At 41.4% G+C, this 22,183-nt stretch overlaps 1 protein-coding gene across 1 annotated transcript in view; it reads left to right on the plus strand.

The window, feature by feature from the left end:
* Positions 1-18,491, plus strand: part of LOC117475769 (high-affinity choline transporter 1-like) — a 29,985-nt gene extending 11,494 nt beyond the window's left edge. Inside the window, exons 4-8 of the mRNA XM_034122115.1 lie at positions 3,627-3,775; positions 11,075-11,218; positions 15,582-15,735; positions 16,746-16,963; positions 17,190-18,491. Coding sequence (XP_033978006.1) covers positions 3,627-3,775; positions 11,075-11,218; positions 15,582-15,735; positions 16,746-16,963; positions 17,190-17,765 — 1,241 coding nt within the window. The 3' untranslated portion in view covers positions 17,766-18,491. The remainder of the gene's footprint in view (positions 1-3,626; positions 3,776-11,074; positions 11,219-15,581; positions 15,736-16,745; positions 16,964-17,189) is intronic.
* Positions 18,492-22,183: the final 3,692 nt, after the last annotated feature.

Raw genomic sequence — 22,183 nt, forward strand, 5'->3', positions numbered from 1 at the left:
TGAACATCAGCAGGAGAGGACTCTTTAAAGTAGAGACACTACATACTGATATACACCTGAACATCAGCTGGAGAGGACTCTTTAAAGTAGAGACACTACATACTGATATACACCTGAACATCAGCAGGAGAGGACTCTTTAAAGTAGAGACACTACATACTGATATACACCTGAACATCAGCAGGAGAGGACTCTTTAAAGTAGAGACACTACATACTGATATACACCTGAACATCAGCTGGAGAGGACTCTTTAAAGTAGAGACACTACATACTGATATACACCTGAACATCAGCAGGAGAGGACTCTTTAAAGTAGAGACACTACATACTGATATACACCTGAACATCAGCAGGAGAGGACTCTTTAAAGTAGAGACACTACATACTGATATACACCTGAACATCAGCAGGAGAGGACTCTTTAAAGTAGAGACACTACATACTGATATACACCTGAACATCAGCAGGAGAGGACTCTTTAAAGTAGAGACACTACATACTGATATACACCTGAACATCAGCAGGAGAGGACTCTTTAAAGTAGAGACACTACATACTGATATACACCTGAACATCAGCTGGAGAGGACTCTTTAAAGTAGAGACACTACATACTGATATACACCTGAACATCAGCAGGAGAGGACTCTTTAAAGTAGAGACACTACATACTGATATACACCTGAACATCAGCAGGAGAGGACTCTTTAAAGTAGAGACACTACATACTGATATACACCTGAACATCAGCAGGAGAGGACTCTTTAAAGTAGAGACACAACATACTGATATACACCTGAACATCAGCAGGAGAGGACTCTTTAAAGTAGAGACACTACATACTGATATACACCTGAACATCAGCAGGAGAGGACTCTTTAAAGTAGAGACACTACATACTGATATACACCTGAACATCAGCAGGAGAGGACTCTTTAAAGTAGAGACACTACATACTGATATACACCTGAACATCAGCAGGAGAGGACTCTTTAAAGTAGAGACACTACATACTGATATACACCTGAACATCAGCAGGAGAGGACTCTTTAAAGTAGAGACACTACATACCAGAGGTGTGGACTCGAGTCACATGACTTGGACTCGAGTCAGACTCGAGTTACCAATTTGATGACTTTGGACTCGACTTGACAACATCACAAAAGACTTGCGACTCGACTTGGACTTGAACACCAATGACTCGGGACTTGACTTGGACTTGAGCCTTCTGACTTGAGGTGACTTGATAATTTAATTCAGGGGTCTCCAACACGCCGATCGCGAGCTGCCGTTAGGAGAGCAGAATCTTCAGCCGCTGCAACTCTTGCTGAGAATCCATGCAGGCAGGGGCGGGACTTTATTTTGCTGAGCCACCATGCGGCCAATCATATGCGAGGACACACTAGGATCATACCATTATGTGAAAGAAGGGTGGGGGGCAGACGCTCCAAAGACAGCAGGTGTAGTGGTACAGGCCAGATACACAGAGCGACGGGGAGACGGGGAGACGGATTTAAATGCAAGCGCGTCGGAAGAAGTCAAGAAATTTGCGAAAACCAAAAAAAGGACCAGCTTCTGGCTGCATTTCAATGATATTGGAGAAAGCAGAGCTGAGTGCAGGATTTGTAAAATGAAAATAACCTTCAGAGCAGGGGTTTTTTTTTGGTAACCACTCAGGATTTATTGCCAGAGGTGGGAGAAGTTCAGATCTTGTACTTGAGTAAAAGTACCAGAGTGTAGGAATACTCGGTTACAATAAAAGATCCTGCATTCAAAATGTTACAAGTAAAAGTACAAAAGTATTAGCATCAAAATATAGTTAAAGTACCACCTGCAGAGGGATCTAGATTCAGGTGTTCTTTTCCCCATAGAGACGCCTCGCTGCACATTATGCCTTGCATAAAGATAGATTGTGGGTCCCTTATAACATGCTGTACACAGTGGAAATAAACATTCTGGTCACCTCAACATCAGGGATCTTATGCATTAAACTCCTTCTGAATCAAACCGTCACGGAGCCTAACCTTACTGATCCCTCTTACAATAGAAGACAAACACGTTACTTTACCAGCAGAGAGAAAATGGATTATTAAATTATTAATGTGACTAATAAAGAGCAGTTTGATTATTAAGTATTATTCTGATGATCGATGTCATTACATTTGTTGAAAAGCACATAAGGACTTGTTTAAGACTCGTTTTGTCAAAGTTTAGGACTTGGACTTGACTTGAACTTTCCCATCCTGACTTGAGACTTGACTTGGACTTGAGCGCAAAGACTTGAGACTTGACTCGGACTTGCAAAACAATGACTTGGTCCCACCTCTGCTACATACTGATATACACCTGAACATCAGCAGGAGAGGACTCTTTAAAGTAGAGACACCTGAACATGAGAAGGATACGGCCCCTTTAAGAACTTCCTGTTACAAGAAAGCAAGCAGTGAGTTTATCGGATCAATTGATAAGAGACTATATAATTTAAAAGACTGGAGGGTGTAAACTTCAAGAGAATCAACTTCCCTTAGCAAACTATTTAAACAAGGATAAGCTTAAGATAAGAATCGCTTGTCCTTAAAAGCCTTTGTAGAAATCAAGATTGCTCTCATGTTTTAAATACTCCTCTAACAGCATGCTAACTCACCTGTGAACAACACAGCTGTCTTTCTGCCAAACTGGCGAATACAAAAGCAGGTTTTCTTCTTGGGTTAAGCTTATCCTTCTGGCTCCATACACTCCAAGATCATATATATATTATTCAATTATATCTTACTTTATCTTATCACCGAAATACATCCATGATTTTATATATCAATAACTCACCTTGTGTCACGTTGACTCAGGAGATTATTGATGAAATTGAGTAAATGTGGCCGCGTGTAACAGCATATGTATGTGTACCAGTGGTGAACCGTGTCTATCACAACTGGACCTTCTGTAGACACACACACACCCCCCGCCGCCGCCGCCGCGCCCCCCCTCGGCCGCTATAATGTCCGCCTTTTCACTGAATTGTCGTCTTGAAAAGGGTACTCACAACAATTCCGTAACAACATCATCTTCACCTGTTGCCATTTCAACGTTAAAAACAATAAAACTTCATATGAATTGCTTCGTCGCATTCATCTAGATCCTCTGTCTCGAGCCAGTGAACTACCGGGCCTTCTAGAGCACCTGGAACCGAGGGAAACTCTGAAAGAACACGCCCATTGGCTAAAAATCAATATATGATTGGTTGATCAAACAGTCAGTCCAAACGTACGCTCTCATTCAGTGTAACGGCCAGGGCATTCTATCAAGGATATAGATTACCTTGTTGAAGGATATTCTACCCAGAGACCCAGAAAAACTTAATTGTTTGTATTTTATTTTATTATTATATGTATACAAAAAATATTAATCTATTATGTTATTAATTAAGTTAATTATTTTTATTTTTATTTTAAACTCATGTGCAATGCCTTCTAAACATGCTGCAGTTTCCCATTGTGGAATCATTACATCTAATCTAATCTAAAGTCAAAGCTAGTCGAAAATGAATCGTTTTGGTGTTATAGCGCTGTTATAATCAACACACAAGTCTCTGAATTCAGTGTATGAACACCAAAGTGTGTGTGTCTTCCAGGTGTCACCATGAGTGTGATCCTGAACTTGTCGTACACCGTGAGCATCTGGATCTCTGCTGCCGTGGCGATCACCTACACCCTGATGGGGGGGCTGTACTCTGTGGCGTACACCGACATCATCCAGCTCGTCCTCATCTTCATCAGCCTGGTGAGTTCCTGCTCACATATCACATTCAAAGGTTTTATTGTCAGAATCAGAAACAGGTTTATCACCAGATAGGTTTACACGTACGAGGAGTTTGTATTAAGTATTTTGCAAGATGCTGCTCCGTTCATGGGAAGCATGAGAGGAACAGATCAACATTTGAGGACATGATGAATACATAGAAACCAGTCAGTGTGTTAAATCCAGAGCTATAGCTGGGAGGCGTTTAGCCAAATTCAGCATAAAGACGGGAGGAAGAAGGAAACAGATATTTAAGCTCTGTTTAAAGTTTAAAAATAGTCCCAAAAGAGCTATAAAACCCTGTAATTAACATCTTGTGTCTCGCTTGTCTGTACAGAAAACCTAAAAACATCAATTTGAGGTTTTGGGCGGGGTTTTGTGTACTTCTTTACCAACATTACTGTATATTTGCATGTCCTGTTGCTCATCAGGAAAGAGTGACAGCACTCAACTACCCGTCAAACCGCAGGCCGTCATTTTTACATTTCTATTTGTGGTCAGATTAAAAGAGACATGTGTTAATGGAGGAGCTCTGGAGGTGTTTGTTGGTGTATTTTTAAACTTTGGAAAGAACGAAGCTATCCACCTGCTATGCTAAGCTTGGATAACGGACCCATATCTGTCTTTCATTTTTCACGTTAAATGTTCTGCATTGAAGGTATTTTCAAATGGTTTCTTTAGATATGTTGTTTCAACACAGTCTCACGGCATTTCGTGTTATAGTCACGAATTTAATCTATTGATTCGTGTTCACCAACACGATTTCCCCATTTTTGTCGTGTCACACAGAACGATTTTAAAAGCAATGTAAATAATAACAAATTAGAAGGAAAAACAGATTTAAAAAAATACAGATTTCAGTATTCTGACACAGAACGATTTTAGAAGCAATGTATTTCTATTGGTAGTATGTTTCGTGCCTGCACCAAATAATAACACATTAGAAGGAAAAAAAGATTAAAAAAAATACAGATTTCAGTATTCTGAGGCTCTGAGCCATTTCTTTTCCTCGCGGTGTAGGTACCATATGTGTTCGGCCTACCAGATGTGTTCGGGGTCCGTTACGCTTACCAATGACGTCACGCATTGGCTGTACGGTAACCCAAGAGGACATTTTACACGGTCAAATTCCGAATGTATTGAAACTCCAGACTCAACGTAAGAGCTTGAGCCTCTTCGGGGGGTGCTAACATTTAAACATACACTTCATTCTTTACTTTGTCCGTTATTATATGTAGAAGATATTACTTTTTTCTCCGTCATGTTGTTTCCATAGCAACAACTTAAAAATAAAAGCATCTAAATAGATTTCTGTTCTACACACCAAAATACGGTATTTGAACACCCCTTGATCGATTTACAAAAAAAAAATAGTATGGCCCGCCCGCGGACGAAAAAAAAACTCCGACATTATACAATTTTAAATTAAAGGGTTAGGGTTAGGCTTAGGTTAAGATATTGAGTAATAACAATATGGTTAATAATAATGTTTTTATGAACCACACAGCTTCTGGTCTTCCATGACCCGACCGGACAAAAAGACGTGTTGCAGGCACGAAACATACTACCAATAGAAATACATTGCTTTTAAAATCGTTCTGTGTGACACAAAAAAAAGGGGGAAATGGTGTTGGTGAACACGAATCAAGAGATTAAATTAATTTCGTGACTATAACACGAAATGCCGTGAGACTGGGTTGGTTGGTTGCATTTACTTCTAGTTGAAAAAGACTGTTAATGATAATTTTATTTGTACGTTTTTGTTATGATTCACGACACTTCTGGTTTTATGGCTTTCAGTTTAGTTACTTCCTGTTAGCGTCACCACCGCTAAGCTAAAGGTGGCTAATGTTGGGCTATAAAGGAACTACAGCACGGTCACATGACTTCACGTCACCACCGCTAAGCTAAAGGCGGCTAATGTTGGGCTATAAAGGAACTACAGCATGGTCACATGACTTCACGTCACCACCGCTAAGCTAAAGGCGGCTAATGTTGGGCTATAAAGGAACTATAGCACGGTCACATGACTTCACGTCACCACCGCTAAGCTAAAAGTGGCTAATGTTGGGCTATAAAGGAACTACAGCACGGTCACATGACTTCACGTCACCACCGCTAAGCTAAAGGCGGCTAATGTTGGGCTATAAAGGAACTACAGCACGGTCACATGACTTCACGTCACCACCGCTAAGCTAAAGGCGGCTAATGTTGGGCTATAAAGGAACTACAGCACGGTCACATGACTTCACGTCACCACCGCTAAGCTAAAGGCGGCTAATGTTGGGCTATAAAGGAACTATAGCACGGTCACATGACTTCACGTCACCACCGCTAAGCTAAAAGTGGCTAATGTTGAGCTATAAAGGAACTACAGCACGGTCACATGACTTCACGTCACCACCGCTAAGCTAAAGGCGGCTAATGTTGAGCGTGATGACGTTTAGTCGTCTCATTTAGACACTTGTTAACATCAATCTGTTTTTATTTCACCGGTGGGGTATTTACTGACGTATTTGATGTCGTAGAATAAAACTCTCTTCAGCTCGTGTTAACCACAGACCTTATTTCACGCTACCAACCAAAAAGACATTAAAAAAAAACATTGAATTCCAGACTAGGGAACAGGAAGTAGTAAACTGTTGACTCACTATCAGGTTTTAGGGCTCGTGTGACAGTACATTGTCAAACTTACAACAACTCTGTCCCAATAGGATGCGGTTAAACATGGTGTTAGACTCAGAGTTTCGACACACATGCATGAGAACCCTGCGTTAACACGGATCCCTGTTCTCTTTAACACTCTGTGGTTCTGCTGCCACAGCCTTACTTGGTCTGGTATGAGCTGTAGCGTATGGAGGATTATGTCAGCCAACTTTGGGTAAATACTTCGGGATAATAAGGATTTACTGAGTCACTTCACTTCTCCACTTTCCTGCAGTTATGGAAGGTTATAACAAAGTATTATCCCATTATCCCACAGCAAAATGTTTATTTCATATTCTCTTTATGTAAGCAGCTTCACTCTTTTTGTTTTAAACTCTGCATTTTTGCTATTTTTATAGCTTTAAAGGAGGGTTTCAATCATCTGAAACGGTGTTGTTTTGGAGTAAATCTCTTTGTTGTTTAGCCATTATCTCAAGAAAACTCTTAGATGGCTCAGTTTGGATACTAACGTGTGTGTGTGTGTGTGTGTGTGTGTGTGTGTGTGTGTGTGTGTCTGTGTGTCTGTGTGTCTGTGTGTGTGTCTGTCTGTCTGTGTGTCTGTCTGTGTGTCTGTGTGTGTGTGTCTGTCTGTCTGTGTGTCTGTCTGTGTGTCTGTGTGTGTGTGTGTCTGTGTGTCTGTGTGTGTGTCTGTGTGTGTGTGTGTGAATTCATCTGTGTTTATGTGTTAACGGTACATTACACCAGACTGGCATCCTCTGCAGGTCCCATCACCTGCATTATGCATGCTTCCATAGACGCCAGCTGTGTGCCCAAACACTAAAGTACAAGTCAATAAATAAACCATTTGGGTGAATCGAGTGAAGAAGAAATAGCTATGTTATTTTAAGATAAACTTCACTTCACCATGGGCAGCCAAACAACTCTTAAAGTGTCCAGAATGAAGAGCTTATTAAGACAAATAAACCACTGTGTATAATGTAATATAACCGCTTTATATTATAGTACAATGTGCACATTTCAATGCAAGTAATCTGCAACTACAGCACGATCACATTACATTTTAGTTTGTAGAACACACTTTATTTAATCCTAAAATAGACCAACGTTCCTCTGGGATAAACAAAGTATTCTGATTTGATTAAAAAGCACTGTTTGTTGTTGGTGGTCTTACATGAGGGTCTCATAACCCACTGTGTATATTAAACAATATACCTGCTTTATATTGTAGTACAATGTGCACATTTATACTTCTTATTTTATGTCAATATTTACATTTTTGTTTGTAAAACACACTTTATTTGATCCTAAAATAGACCCAATTGCCTCTGGGTTAAATAAAAGTACTCTGATTTTATTAAAAAGCCATATTTATTTAAGTGGTGGTCTTACATGAGGGTCTTTCAACAAGACCTACATTGTTAACAAAGCCTTCAGTTAGAGCTGGCATTTTATGGTATTCATTTAATTTTTATTTTATGTTAATCCATTTGAATGTTTTATGTATTTTTATTGTCTTTTGTTGTATTTTATTTTTGTATTATTTCTATTTGTATTCCACACACTCTCTTCTCATGTTGCTGTAACTCCATCATATACAAGGTTGTTGTTTGTTTTTAAAGTGGATCACATCACTCCAGTTCTGAAGTCTTTATACTTTTCTTTTCTTTTTATTTAACCTTTATTTAACCAGATAAAAGCATTGAGATCAAATCTAATTTACAATGCTGGCCAAGAAGGCAGCAACGTTACACATAATTACACATAACACAGACATATAAAATACAGAGAACACAACTAAGTAAACCAAAAGACGAAAAGCAGTCACTACATTGTGCACATTTGGGACAGTAAGAAAAGTACACTATTTATTACTGTAAGAGCAGCTGGTGGTAAGGACTTCAGACAACTTCAATTTAAAAGAGGCTATTGGGACAAGTGCCCTCAGTTTGAGGCTTGATTGAAGGTCATTCCAAGACCAAGGACCATATTAAAAAAGACTCCTTTTTCCAGCCTCAGTCCGCACAGCAGGAACCTGGACCCGTTTCCAGGCACTGGATCTGAGGTTGTGAGAGTCACAAACTGGGGCAAATCTGGCACATATGTAGAGTGGAAGCTTACCTAAAATGGCTTTATACATTAATAAAAACCAATGTTGCATCCTACGCATACTAAGTGAGGACCATCCAGTTAGGCTGTACAGTTTGCAATGATGAGTCCTATAGGGTGCATTTGATATATATCGCAGTGCAGCATGGGTCACGTTTGGCCAAAACAGTGGGACAGGCAAATCTATAAATGGTATCACCGTAGTCCAGCTGGGACAGGAATAAGCCAGAGACCCATCTTTTATGGGAAGAAGTTGAAAAACAACATTTAAGTCTGAAAAGGAAGCCAAGAGTGAATTTCAATTTCTTAGTTAGAACTTCAATATGGTGTTTGAAGTTTAGATTTCTGTCCAACCAAAAGCCCAGATATTTGTAGGTATCAACAAACTCAACGGAGACGCCATCAAGGGTGTCAATGGAGAGGCAAGAGGACGCTGACTTGGGAGCAAAAAGCATTGCTTTGGTTTTCTTACTGTTCAATAGCAGTTTGGAATCAAGAAGCGCATGCTGCAGCGTGATACAATCTGATTTTAAATTGGAAACGGCCATATCCAGAGAAGGAGCACATGAGTATACAATAGTGTCATCAGCATACATATGATAGGTAGAAAATTGCATCTGATTACAAATATTGTTTACATATAATAAAAAGAGCAAGGGCCCCAAAATAGAGCCCTGTGGAACTCCCTTCTCCAAGGGGACAGGCTCAGAGACGGTACTACCCAACCTGACGCATTGAGTGCGGTCGGTTAGATAACTCTGAAACCAGCAAATGGCGTTATGACCTAAACGAGACACCAACATAACATTAGACATAATGTGGTGATCTACAGTGTCAAATGCTTTGGCTAGGTCAATAAACAATGCGACACAAACTGATTTCTTATCCAAAGCAGCCTTAATATCGTCTAAGACTTTCAGACTGGCAGTCACAGTACTGTGCTTTGATCTGAATCCAGATTGCATACGGTTAAGGATGTTGTGTGAATTTAAAAAGAGCTTTAGCTGAGTAGAAACAAGGGACTCAAGAATCTTTGATAACACAGAAAGATTTAAGATAGGACGATAGTTATTCAACTCCGTGGGATTGATACATTTTATTTCGAACAAGTAAAATAAATAATTACAAAACAAAACAAATGTTGCAGTGCATAGTCATGTAAGAGAAATCAAAAAAAGAAAAAAATGACATTTACAACAACAGCATTAGCAACATAAACAGTCCCACATCTAGTGTTCGAAATGGAGTGAAAAGAAGTATAATTTATTTAATCTCACCCCCTTGTCCCTAAAGGATTTATTTATAATCTGCAATAATTATCATTATTATTAATTATTATTGTTATTATTATTATTATTAATCTGCTTTACCTGTTGATTGACATATATACATATACACATATGTACATACACACATACATACACACACACACACACACACACACACACACACACACACACACACACACACACACACACACACACACATACACATATATACATATATGCACATATACATATACACACCTACATACTCACACATATACACATATACACATACACATAGTCAAACACCTTCCCCATCCCTGTACCTCGAGAAAATAATTTCTCTGTATTTCCTCTTGAACTGGTTAATGTCTGGATCACCAGCTTTCAAGAGGGGCGATACAAGAGCTTGCTTCCACACAGCTGGCAGTGTGTGAGTGGACAGGGAGAGATTATAAATGTCAGTAACTGGTTGAGCTATAATCTGAGCTGCAATTTTTAAAAAGAAAGGATCGAGGCCGTCTGGCCCGGCAGACTTTTTAGGATCAATTGAGTGCAAATCGTGTAAGACTTCAGAGACCGAGAAAGAAGCGAAATCAAAAACAGGGGAGTTCATTGGCTTCCTGTGTGTCAAAGAATTGATTTCTAAATACTGCTGCTGGTTTCTAAAGCATTGAAAGGTTTAGGCCCAAAATACATTTCTGACCTCCTGCTAAATGATGAACCATCCAGATCTCTCAGGTCCTCTTTTCTTTTTGCCGCTGCTTTTAATTGAACTATTCACATCTCACACTGCACTGTAACTTTTATTCATGTACCTGTGTTATTCATGTTTTATTATCTTTGCTTTTTAATGCCATTTTATAGATTCAAGATTCAGGGCTTTTATTGTCATTTGTCCATAGCTACAGTGTAGATATGTCAATTCAAATCTTAGGTCACAGGCTCCTCCCACAGTGCAACACAATACAACGGATAAAATATAATATATAATATAAATAGTGCAGAATAGTCTATATACAAATAATTGGAATATTGATATATATAAGTTGCTTAATGCTCTTAATGTCTTTCATTTTTGTAAAGCACTTTGAATTGCCTTGTGTTGAAAGGTGCTGTATAAATACACTTGCCTTGCCTTGCCTTAATCTGTAAAGCCCAATATCACAAACGTTTTGTGATATTGGGCTATACAAATAAAGTTTGATTTGACTTGATGATGTGATTATTTCTGTCTCCTCAGTGGCTGTGCGTCCCCTTCGCTCTGACGGGACCGGCAGTCACAGATATCACAAAGACCGCCTACAACTACACCTTCCAGAACCCGTGGGTAGGAACTCTGGAGGCCGACAGAGCCTGGATGTGGATCGATAACTTTCTACTTCTGGTAAGATAAGGCTTTTCATGGGAGAGTCATCAGAGGGGTGTGGGGAGGATGTATTTTAGGTAGGCCAAACCGGAATTTAGTAACAAAAGGGCTACCTTGAAGAGAGCTATGGGATTTTTCTGTTAGATATCAGTGTATTGCAGAAAATAATCTCTATGGCAAACAAACGTTTATGATACCTACATGTTTTATTCAGCTGGATAATATCCACATAAAAGGTATATAATATCGCTATAAAGTAACTACATCACATTACATGTTAGACGCTTTTATCCAAAGCGACTTACATACTCAATACTGTGGGAAATCCCCACAGGAGCAATTTGGGGTGAAGTGTCTCAGGGACACAACGACATGCTAACTCAACACAGTCTCACGGCATTTCGTGTTATAGTCACGAAATTAATCTATTGATTCGTGTTCACCAACACGATTTCGCCATTTTTTTCGTGTCACACAGAACGATTTTAAAAGCAATGTAAATAATAACAAATTAGAAGGAAAAAGACATTTAAAAAAATACAGATTTAAGTATTCTGACACAGAACGATTTTAGAAGCAATGTATTTATATTGGTAGTATGTTTCGTGCCTGCACCAAATAATAACACATTAGAAGGAAAAAAAGATGACATAGAATACAGATGTCAGTATTCTGAGGCTCTGAGCCATTTCTTTTCCTCATTGACGGCAAAAAAACTCAGACATTATACAATTTAAAATAAAAGAGATAGGGTTAGGCTTAGGGTAAGATATTGAGTAAGAACATGTTTTTATGAACCACACAGCTTCTGGTCTTCCAAGACCCGACCGGACAAAAAGACGTGTTGCAGGCACGAAACACACTACCAATAGAAATACATTGCATTTAAAATCGTTCTGTGTGACACGAAAAAAATGTGAAAATCGTGTTGGTGAACACGAATCAATAGATTAAATTAATTTCGTGACTAATAACACAAAATGCCATGAGACTGGGTTGGCTGACTGCAGTGGGGTTTGAACCTGTGCTCCCCTGATCCCAACACCAACGCACTAGTGCACTGCGCCACAGCCTCCCTGCCCTTGACTTCACGTCAACACCGCTAAGCTAAAGGCAGCTAACGTTAGGCTATAAAGGAACTACAGCACGGTCACATGACTTCATATCACCAACGCTAAGCTAAAGGCGGCTAATGTTGGGCTATAAAGGAACTACAGCACGGTCACATGACTTCACGTCACCACCGCTAAGCTAAAGGCGGCTAATGTTGGGCTATAAAGGAACTACAGCACGGTCACATGACTTCACGTCACCACCGCTAAGCTAAAGGAGGCTAATGTTGGGCTATAAAGGAACTACAGCACGGTCACATGACTTCACGTCACCACCGCTAAGCTAAAGGAGGCTAATGTTGGGCGTGATGACGTTTAATCGTCTCATTTAGACACTTGTTAGCAACCTCTGTTTTTTTATCCACCAGTGGGGTATTTACGTCGTAGAACAAAAGGTTCAAATATCTTCAGCTTGTGTTAACCACAGACCTTATGTCAGGCTAACGGCCAAATACTGAGTGGTAAAATGCTGAGTCATTCCCAGGTTTTAGGACTCATTCCTGCACCACTCTATGGGCTTATGCAAAACGCGATGTAGGAACAAATGTCCTCTTATTTTTGTATTATATTGCTTCTTAAGGACTTGCATACTGTTCTTAAGTCGTGTTTTGACTGCATGTTTACAGCTCTGCTCGACAACATTTTCTGTACCCTGTACTTTTCTCTATTTTGATCTACACTGAGGACAGAACACCCTCAGTGTAGGTGGGGTAATCAGCTGTTCCCTCGAAGCACCGGCCCTTGAAATTACTGTGTAAAAGGAACTCTTGTCTTCCCCTCGTCAATTGTAAGGTGTGGTGTACATTGCGGCTCTACCCCCGGCCTTTTAACTTTCACTTGGTCGAGTGAATTTGAAAAATGCAGTCGCAATGGATGATTGATTTGTGATAACAAACGCAGGGTTTCTGCGAGGTATCCAGGGGACGTTTTTGTCTGAAAAGCACAGTTTCGACGACTGTCATCTAATAAAGACATATGGTTTGTGCTGAATATCATTTGACGGACAGGTGACTAATCACTCTCCGACCAATCAGTGGTTTGCTGTGATTGAATTTCACTTCCTAGTATCGGATCAGCATCCATGGCTGAGTTAGCTTGGACCCTTGAGATGCTACTAAAAGTAGTAATTTAGTGTCTCTACTTTAAAGAGTCCTCTCCTGCTGATGTTCAGGTGTATATCAGTATGTAGTGTCTCTACTTTAAAGAGTCCTCTCCTGCTGATGTTCAGGTGTATATCAGTATTTAGTGTCTCTACTTTAAAGAGTCCTCTCCTGCTGATGTTCAGGTGTATATCAGTATGTAGTGTCTCTACTTTAAAGAGTCCTCTCCTGCTGATGTTCAGGTGTATATCAGTATGTAGTGTCTCTACTTTAAAGAGTCCTCTCCTGCTGATGTTCAGGTGTATATCAGTATGTAGTGTCTCTACTTTAAAGAGTCCTCTCCTGCTGATGTTCAGGTGTATATCAGTATGTAGCGTCTCTACTTTAAAGAGTCCTCTCCTGCTGATGTTCAGGTGTATATCAGTATTTAGTGTCTCTACTTTAAAGAGTCCTCTCCTGCTGATGTTCAGGTATATATCAGTATGTAGCGTCTCTACTTTAAAGAGTCCTCTCCTGCTGATTTTCAGGTGTGTATAAGTGTTCCATAGTGATGTCACTGTGTTCTGGAACATTGGGAGTTTTAGCCTTTGCATACCATTTACATGCACTAAAACCTATAGAACACACTACAGGAAAGAGAAACCCCCTGCAGTTCCTCTTCTTACAATCTTTGTTAGTAGCTTCTCCACAAATCTTGGGCGAGTGCCAGGGTATTTGCAAGTGGTCCATCATGCATGCCCTTATATAAAGTTTAGGAAGGTTACATGAACTAATAATACATATCGGCCATGCACCGAAATTCACTATGTAGCGCGCTTTAAATGGTTTTGTTCCATTGTGTGTTAAAGGTGACATTTTAAGTTTGTTCAAGGATGTCCTCTGCCCCGCTGCTTTATCACATCATGGGCAGCACATCAAGTTTCAGATCGACCTGGACCGGATCCAATTTAGCTTTTTCACAGATTATATCTTCCTTTATTCGATAGCCTGTGATCGCTCTTGTGCAACGAGGCTGACCGCACTGCAGGTGTAACTCAAACATCGTCATTGGGGTCATGTTTGCTCAGAACCTGCAGAAATGTGAATTCCTCCACTTAAAGTAGTCGGAAGATGTTTTTAAAGATGGCTTAAATTCTCTAGGACTAAACTAACTGAGCTCAGACGGTAATCATGACTCTGTAAAGAGGTTTAGCTAAATCTGTTAATAAGCTCCCAGCAGTCCTGGGAACAGAAGAAGAAGAAGAAGCCCCCGTTTCATCATTATTTAAGATAAGATTAATTTGAACCTTCATAAATCCCAAAGGATTTCCAAAAACCTAAAGCACCTCACAGCCCATTTTACAATGATGTTTCCAGTTACTTAGTTTTTAAATTCAAATAAAGATGGAGACCAAAATGGACTTATCTATCTCTTGATTTGTATGATATAAGACAACTTCCTGTTTACTTCTTCTTCTGCTGTTCCCTTTAGTGTTTACATTACATTACATGTTTCTTGTAAGTCGCTTTTATCCAAAAAGCGACTTACATACTCAATACTGTGGGCAATCCCCACAGGAGCAATTTGGGGTGAAGTGTCTCAGGGACACAACGACATGCTGACTGCAGTGGGGTTTGAACCTGTGCCCCCCTGATCCCAACACCAACGCACAGTAATGCTAGACGTTCACAGCTGACGTTAAATCGACCGGACTTCTTTCTGTGTATTGATAGGACGGCACATAGTCCCTTAATCCTCCTTAGTAACGGTCTGTTCTCCTTAGCAACAGTCTGTTAGCAAAAAGTAACAACCTCCAGAATGTCCAAATTGACCAATCAGAATTGAGTATTCACCCAAGCCTTATAATAAAACAACATGATGTTATTAAGGGCATGTGATAACGACGATGATTTGCGCTTCATCAAAATCACATAAATAATATTTTGTGTGTGTGTGTGTGTGTGTGTGTGTGTGTGTGTGTGTGTGTGTGTGTGTGTGTGTGTGTGTGTGTGTGTGTGTGTGTGTGTGTGTGTGTGTGTGTTGGCTGACAAAATCCATCCCCATCAATCTTAAATGACATAAAGTGCCTGGGACTCGTCACACTCACCTCTCGTTTTGTTTCCTTTCCTCTCTATTGTTTGTCCTCCGTCTGGTTTTTTAATAAAGTACATCTTCTTCTTCTCTCCCAGGGTTTGGGGAACTTGGGTCTCCAGAACTTCCACCAGCGGACGCTCTCAGCCGCCTCCTCGTCGACGGCTAAGATCATGTGCTTCGCCGCCGCCTTCATCGTCCCCACGCTGGGAATCCCCCCCATCCTGTTAGGAGCTGCTGCTGCATCCACCAGTAAGAACCAGCTACAGAGAACAACACCTCTTGATCTCAAAGTCTACTTTATTGTCAATCGTTCAGTTTGTGTGTACAGACAGAGAGATCAAAATGCCATTTCACACAATCCCGAATACAAAAATACAAATATGTATATCCTATATATACACAATCAACAGACACATTTGTACATATGCACACATTAAGACCTAAATAAAAGCACATCAATATATACAAAATAACAGTCACTTCAATATCTTTGAGAAATGTGTATTCGTGCAATCTTAGTCCTATGCTATTTTAAAGTCTTATATCACTTTTAAACGTAATCTTATTCTATTTTAGTTTTTTTGAAATCACATTGGCTTATAAAATGTCTTGATTCCAGCTTTATTTGTAGGTCAAGACAGCTCTGCACAATTATATTTATATTATATTTTAAGTGTATTGTTTTAATTATGTTTTTATGAATTGTACATTGTGTACTCAAGTGTTTTTGAGAACCATAAAAGCGCTCTACGTCTGTGCGTTTCAGTTACAGAAAACAACACGTTTTAATGATAGTCTTATACTACTTTGATTGAGAAGAGAGAACAACATTTTTAATCTAAGACTTATTCTGTTTTAGTTTGTGGTTTGAGGTTGTGTCAGTGTGTGTCTGTCTGTCTGTCTGTGTGTCTGTCTGTCTGTGTGTCTGTCTGCCTGTGTGTCTGTGTCTGTCTGTCTGTCTGTCTGTGTGTCTGTCTGCCTGTCTGTCTGTCTGTCTGTCTGTCTGTCTGTCTGTCTGTGTCTGTCTGTCTGTCTGTCTGTCTGTGTGTCTGTCTGCCTGTCTGTCTGTCTGTCTGTCTGTCTGTCTGTCTGTCTGTCTGTGTGTGTGTGTGAATGTTTTCCTGTATAAGGTGTGAAGTTAATATTAAAATAATTTAACTGAGTTTTTACCGTGTGTTTTACCGTGTGTTTTACCGTGTGTGTGTGTGTGTGTGTGTGTGTGTGTGTGTGTGTGTGTGTGTGTGTGTGTGTGTCCTCAGACTGGAACATGACGTCCTACGGCTCCCCCTCTCCAGCTCTCCGGGGGGAGGCAGGTCTGGTTCTCCCCATCGTACTGCAGCACCTCACCCCCACATACATCTCCATCGTGGGCATCGGAGCTGTGGCCGCCGCCGTGATGTCATCGACTGACTCCGCCCTCCTTTCTGCTGCCTCCATCTTTACTGCCAACATCTACAGGAACATCATCCGACCACAGGTGAGGAAGAGGAGGAGGAGGAGGAAGACTCATATTCAAATGTTAAACTATATTAAAATGGCTGTATTTTGGGGTAAATTATCGTAAACTAATCGGATCCAAGAGACAAGGGAATATACTTTAGGATTGATAATCTGTGCTTTCACAAATATGAACCCCCCTGAGACTAACGTGTATTTCCTGATGTTAAACCCCATAAATAACCCTCTCCCTCGTCTCTCCCCAGGCGTCAGAGGGGGAGATCCAGTGGGTGATCCGGCTCTCGGTGGTGGTGGTGGGTTTGGCCGGGACCTCCCTCACCTTCCTGGATAACAGCGTTCTGATGATCTGGCTGCTGCGCTCAGACCTCACGTACACTCTGATGCTGCCTCAACTCGTCTGCGTGCTTTTCTTCAACATCTCCAACGGTTACGGCGCCGTTTTGGGCTGTTTTATCGGCATGTTGCTGCGGGTGTTGAGTGGCGAACCCCTGCTTAGAATCCCCGCTTTTATCAAGTTCCCAGGAGGCATGGAGGTGGACGGTGTTTTTATCCAAGGAGCTCCGGTGAGAACCATCTGCATGCTGTCCGCCGTGGCGTCCATTTTGCTGTTTTCATACCTGTTCTCCGTGCTCTTCAACAAGGATTGGGTCCCGGAGCGTTGGGACGTGTTTAACGTGAAGGCGCAGTACTCGATACAAACACAAGAAGAGGTGAAGTCCGACATTAAGGAGGACATTAAGGACGACATTAAGGACGAGACCCTGAAGGAACAGAATGAGAACAATGAGGCGTGTGAACCTATGTTAGAGTCGGCATGTTAAAGTAGGAATGTTCATTTAAAAAACATATTTTATACCATTTTAAGGACTGGTTTAAGAACAATTATTAAATGTGAAACTACATTATTTTAAAAGTACAGTATATTTTGAATTTTTTGTATACTTTTATATACAGTACAAGTGGGAGAAAACACGCACCAATGTTCTTTTATGTTATATTGAGAGCTTTGCATTTTCTTTGCCTTTTTATTTCATTGATTGTATGACAATTAAGACCCGGGCACTGACATGTAAAGACACCACCTCCTCGAGGAGGCCCACAGGTGACAAGCAAACTACAACAGTACACAACACTTACATTAGGAGCAGAAGCTATCAAATATAAAAACCCAAATGTTCCACATGAAGAAACATCTTCAGCAACTTGACAACACATGCAGCATTTAGAGAACATTCAGCAACTTGAGGAGACGTGCGTAGCGTTTACTAAAAGCTGCAGAAACCAAACGCTGCGAATACGCTGAAGAAGCTCAAAACACAACGGAGACTCCCAACTTGTTAGTGTCCCCTGTGTCCTGCACTACGAAGCCAGTCCAACAGACCCTGGATATGTTTGAGTTATCTTAACTAACCCTAACAAACGAGATCTCGCTAAGCGCTCCTACGACGCTGGTTATCAACTCGGTAACTCAACCCAGGGTTCCTCTGTCCGGCTGAGTGCGCGTTCACATGAAAGGGGCGGGGTTAGCAACATTGGACCAATCACAAACAGGTAGAAGCGTACTGACAGCGCAGCGTCATACTTCCTGAATGAAAAGTAAGCTATCATGTTAGACAAATATGAAGAAGTTAAACTTTAAAAATGTCTTAAAAATATAATTTTAGTGTCCCCTGGTCTCCCAGCTGTGTGCGTCACTCTTTAGTGTCCCCTGTTCTCCCAGCTGTGTGCGTCACTCTTTAGTGTCCCCTGTTCTCCCAGCTGTGTGCGTCACTCTTTAGTGTCCCCTGGTCTCCCAGCTGTGTGCGTCACTCTTTAGTGTCCCCTGGTCTACCAGCTGTGTGCGTCACTCTTTAGTGTCCCCTGTTATCCCAGCTGTGTGCGTCACTCTTTAGTGTCCCCTGTTCTACCAGCTGTGTGCGTCACTCTTTAGTGTCCCCTGTTATCCCAGCTGTGTGCGTCACTCTTTAGTGTCCCCTGTTCTCCCAGCTGTGTGCGTCACTCTTTAGTGTCCCCTGTTATCCCAGCTGTGTGCGTCACTCTTTAGTGTCCCCTGTTCTCCCAGCTGTGTGCGTCACTCTTTAGTGTCCCCTGTTCTCCCAGCTGTGTGCGTCACTCTTTAGTGTCCCCTGTTCTCCCAGCTGTGTGCGTCACTCTTTAGTGTCCCCTGGTCTCCCAGCTGTGTGCGTCACTCTTTAGTGTCCCCTGGTCTCTCAGCTGTGTGCGTCACTCTTTAGTGTCCCCTGTTCTCCCAGCTGTGTGCGTCACTCTTTAGTGTCCCCTGTTATCCCAGCTGTGTGCGTCACTCTTTAGTGTCCCCTGTTCTCCCAGCTGTGTGCGTCACTCTTTAGTGTCCCCTGGTCTCCCAGCTGTGTGCGTCACTCTTTAGTGTCCCCTGGTCTCCAGCTGTGTGCGTCACTCTTTAGTGTCCCCTGGTCTCCCAGCTTTTACGCAGCGTCCACACGGCGGCGTGCGTTGAAGCTTGCCGTCGGGCGTGTCTGAAGCTCGACCAACAACCAATCACATGAATCTCCCGCCCCGGACACACAAGCTTTTGAAGCGAGCAACGCGAGCAAAGCGAGCAACGCGAGCAAAGCGAAGCGACGCTCCCACAATTCAGTTCGGCAAAGTGTGACGTCACCCCATTCAAAGTGAATGGGCAGAAGCTTCAACGCACGCCGCCGTGTGGACGGGCCGTTAGTAAACGCTGCTCATGTCTCCTCAAGTTGCTGAATGTTCTCTAAGTGCTGCTTGTGTTGTCAAGTTGCTGAAGATGTTTCTTCATGAGGAACATTTGGGTTTTTATATCTGCATCCCTTCTGAAGCTGCAGCGTTGTTTCTCCTAATTTATTTTGTGTCATTGTAGCTCGTTAGCACCTGTCCCCCCCCCCCCCCTCCACCATGACCAGGAATGCAATACTCACGATTGTTTCACGTGTTTTTGAGCAACATTTTACGTCTGAACCATAACTCCAAAGTGCTGCTGATGATTGTACTGTAGTTACTCCTTTTTTTGTCAGATGTACACACATGTGAAGGAGGCGGAGGGTTGATAAACTTGTGTTCACAAACTAACCATCCAATGGGAGCAGTTATTTGTTTGTTTGGAGCCTTTCATTTCCTGTGAGTCGTTATCTTAGGAGTCTCGGGGCTTCGTAGGAAACCTTTTAAGGACCTGTGGTTAACGTAAAATCTTTAAGCGTTCTCACAAACAACAAACCTGGATTTGGGATCACTGTCCTGAATGTTAGCTTGGAGAAAACGACCTAAAAAAAAACAAGAAAACATCAGATAGGACTTGGAACTTAATATTAAAAGACAAACATTAACAAGACACTGCTTCACTGCACGGAGCTCTTTGAATTACCAAAGACAAATATTAATAAAGAGACTCAATACGAGGCTCGCTGACCTTTTCGGGCCCCTGGAAGCTGCCTGCGGGGTTTATGAGATCATTCCTTTATGCTTTATACAAAAAAAAGGTGTGTTTTCTATTCGATTTGCACACCGTTCCACTTTATTTACAGCAGGGGGGTCAAACTCAAATACACAGAGGGCCAAAATTAAAAAATCGGTACTAGTCGAGGTTCAATGTTTATTGCAGAACTTATTGCACATATTACATGACATGTCATTTGTTAGACGCTTTTATCCAAAGCGACTTACATACATTCAGTCCTGAGGACAATCCCCACAGGAGCAAGTTGGGGTGAAGTGTCTCAGGGACACAACGACATGCTGACTGCAGTGGGACTCAAACTTGCTATCCCCTGATTCGAAGTCCAGCACACTACCCACTGAGCCACAGCCTCCCTGTATTAAACCTGGAACTAACAAAGCTTAAATGATTGCCTATAAAAACAACATTAAACATTAAATAATCAGTTGCATTCATTTCTTATGGCTCTATCTGCAGCTTTTCCAGAGTCATTTCTTATGATTACATTTTCCCACAGGCCAACAACAGCTTCAAAAAAACTATTTCCCTCAAAGAAAAACCAAACATGCCCTGTTGTCTCAAGAGACAAAGTGCAGAAGGAAACATGTAAACTCAGTGTGCTGCTCTGTGATGCTAGTTCAGATACTTGGCATCTCATCTTGGGTGCAAGGTCATCAATGTTTGGGGTCAGGCTCTGAGCGGAGGAGACCCTCAGGATTGAGTGAAGGTGTGCGTGCAATATACCAGCATTTCAAACTCAGTGTCGTTAAACCAAGCCATGAGCAGTGAGAGGTTAATTCTGCCGAACTGATACGCAGTAATTAAAAGGCTGCTTAAATAAATTAAATAAATAAACCCCAACGAGGCCAACAGATGAAATGATGGTGAACTCAGCACGGAGCAGATTACAGGAGCCTGACGTTTCTAATCAGTCCATTCAAAATAAGACGTACTTCTCATGCCCTTTACTTTCTTTTACACATGTGTATTATTGTTTTACTGTCCGGACATAGTATACATATAATTCAGTGTGTTGTCGTGCACTTGAAACGCCCACATAAAGCATTTTAACACAACATAAACTCACTGTAAAGCAGCAACAACTGGATGTGTTGGATTTATATTCAGGACGTTCAGGTATTTGATCATCAGGGGACGAAGACGCTTCATATCTCTGGTGGTATTTAGGGAAAGACAACACAGAGGGATTAACGGGATTATTTTCTGCAAGAGGATCGGGGGTTATCTCCCTGATGGATGTCACTCTGGGTAACGGCTCCTGAAGCTCCGCTCGAGAGATAATAATATACTAAAAGAAAATGTAAAAATAAATAATAATACGCAATGAAAATGAAGAAAAAAGGTATTGGCCACCTTAAAAAAGTGTGTGTGTGTGTGTGTGTGTGTGTGTGTGTGTGTGTGTGTGTGTGTGTGTGTGTGTGTGTGTGTTCACCTCTGGCATCATTAAACATAAATATGTAATTAATTCAAACACATGCATAACTGTCTGTGTACATATATATCAGGTCATGGATATCATGCAGTATTAAAGCCTTCTCTCTCTGCTGCTGCACACGGCTTAATCTGCTTCAACTCGTGACGACACAAAAATATCCGCCTTCTGTTTGATAATTCAACATGGAGGCCGAGAGGCATGCAGTGACAGATGTCCAACCCCCCCCCACCCCCCAACCCGCCATCTCCTCCCCTGAGTAACAATATATCACAGACGTATTATTACGAGGTGACTGGTGTGGGTGTGTGTGTGTGTGTGTGTGTGTGTGTGTGTGTGTGTGTGTGTGT

The sequence above is a fragment of the Trematomus bernacchii genome, unplaced genomic scaffold, assembly GCF_902827165.1.
Source record: "Trematomus bernacchii unplaced genomic scaffold, fTreBer1.1, whole genome shotgun sequence".
NCBI classification, from domain to species: domain Eukaryota; kingdom Metazoa; phylum Chordata; class Actinopteri; order Perciformes; family Nototheniidae; genus Trematomus; species Trematomus bernacchii.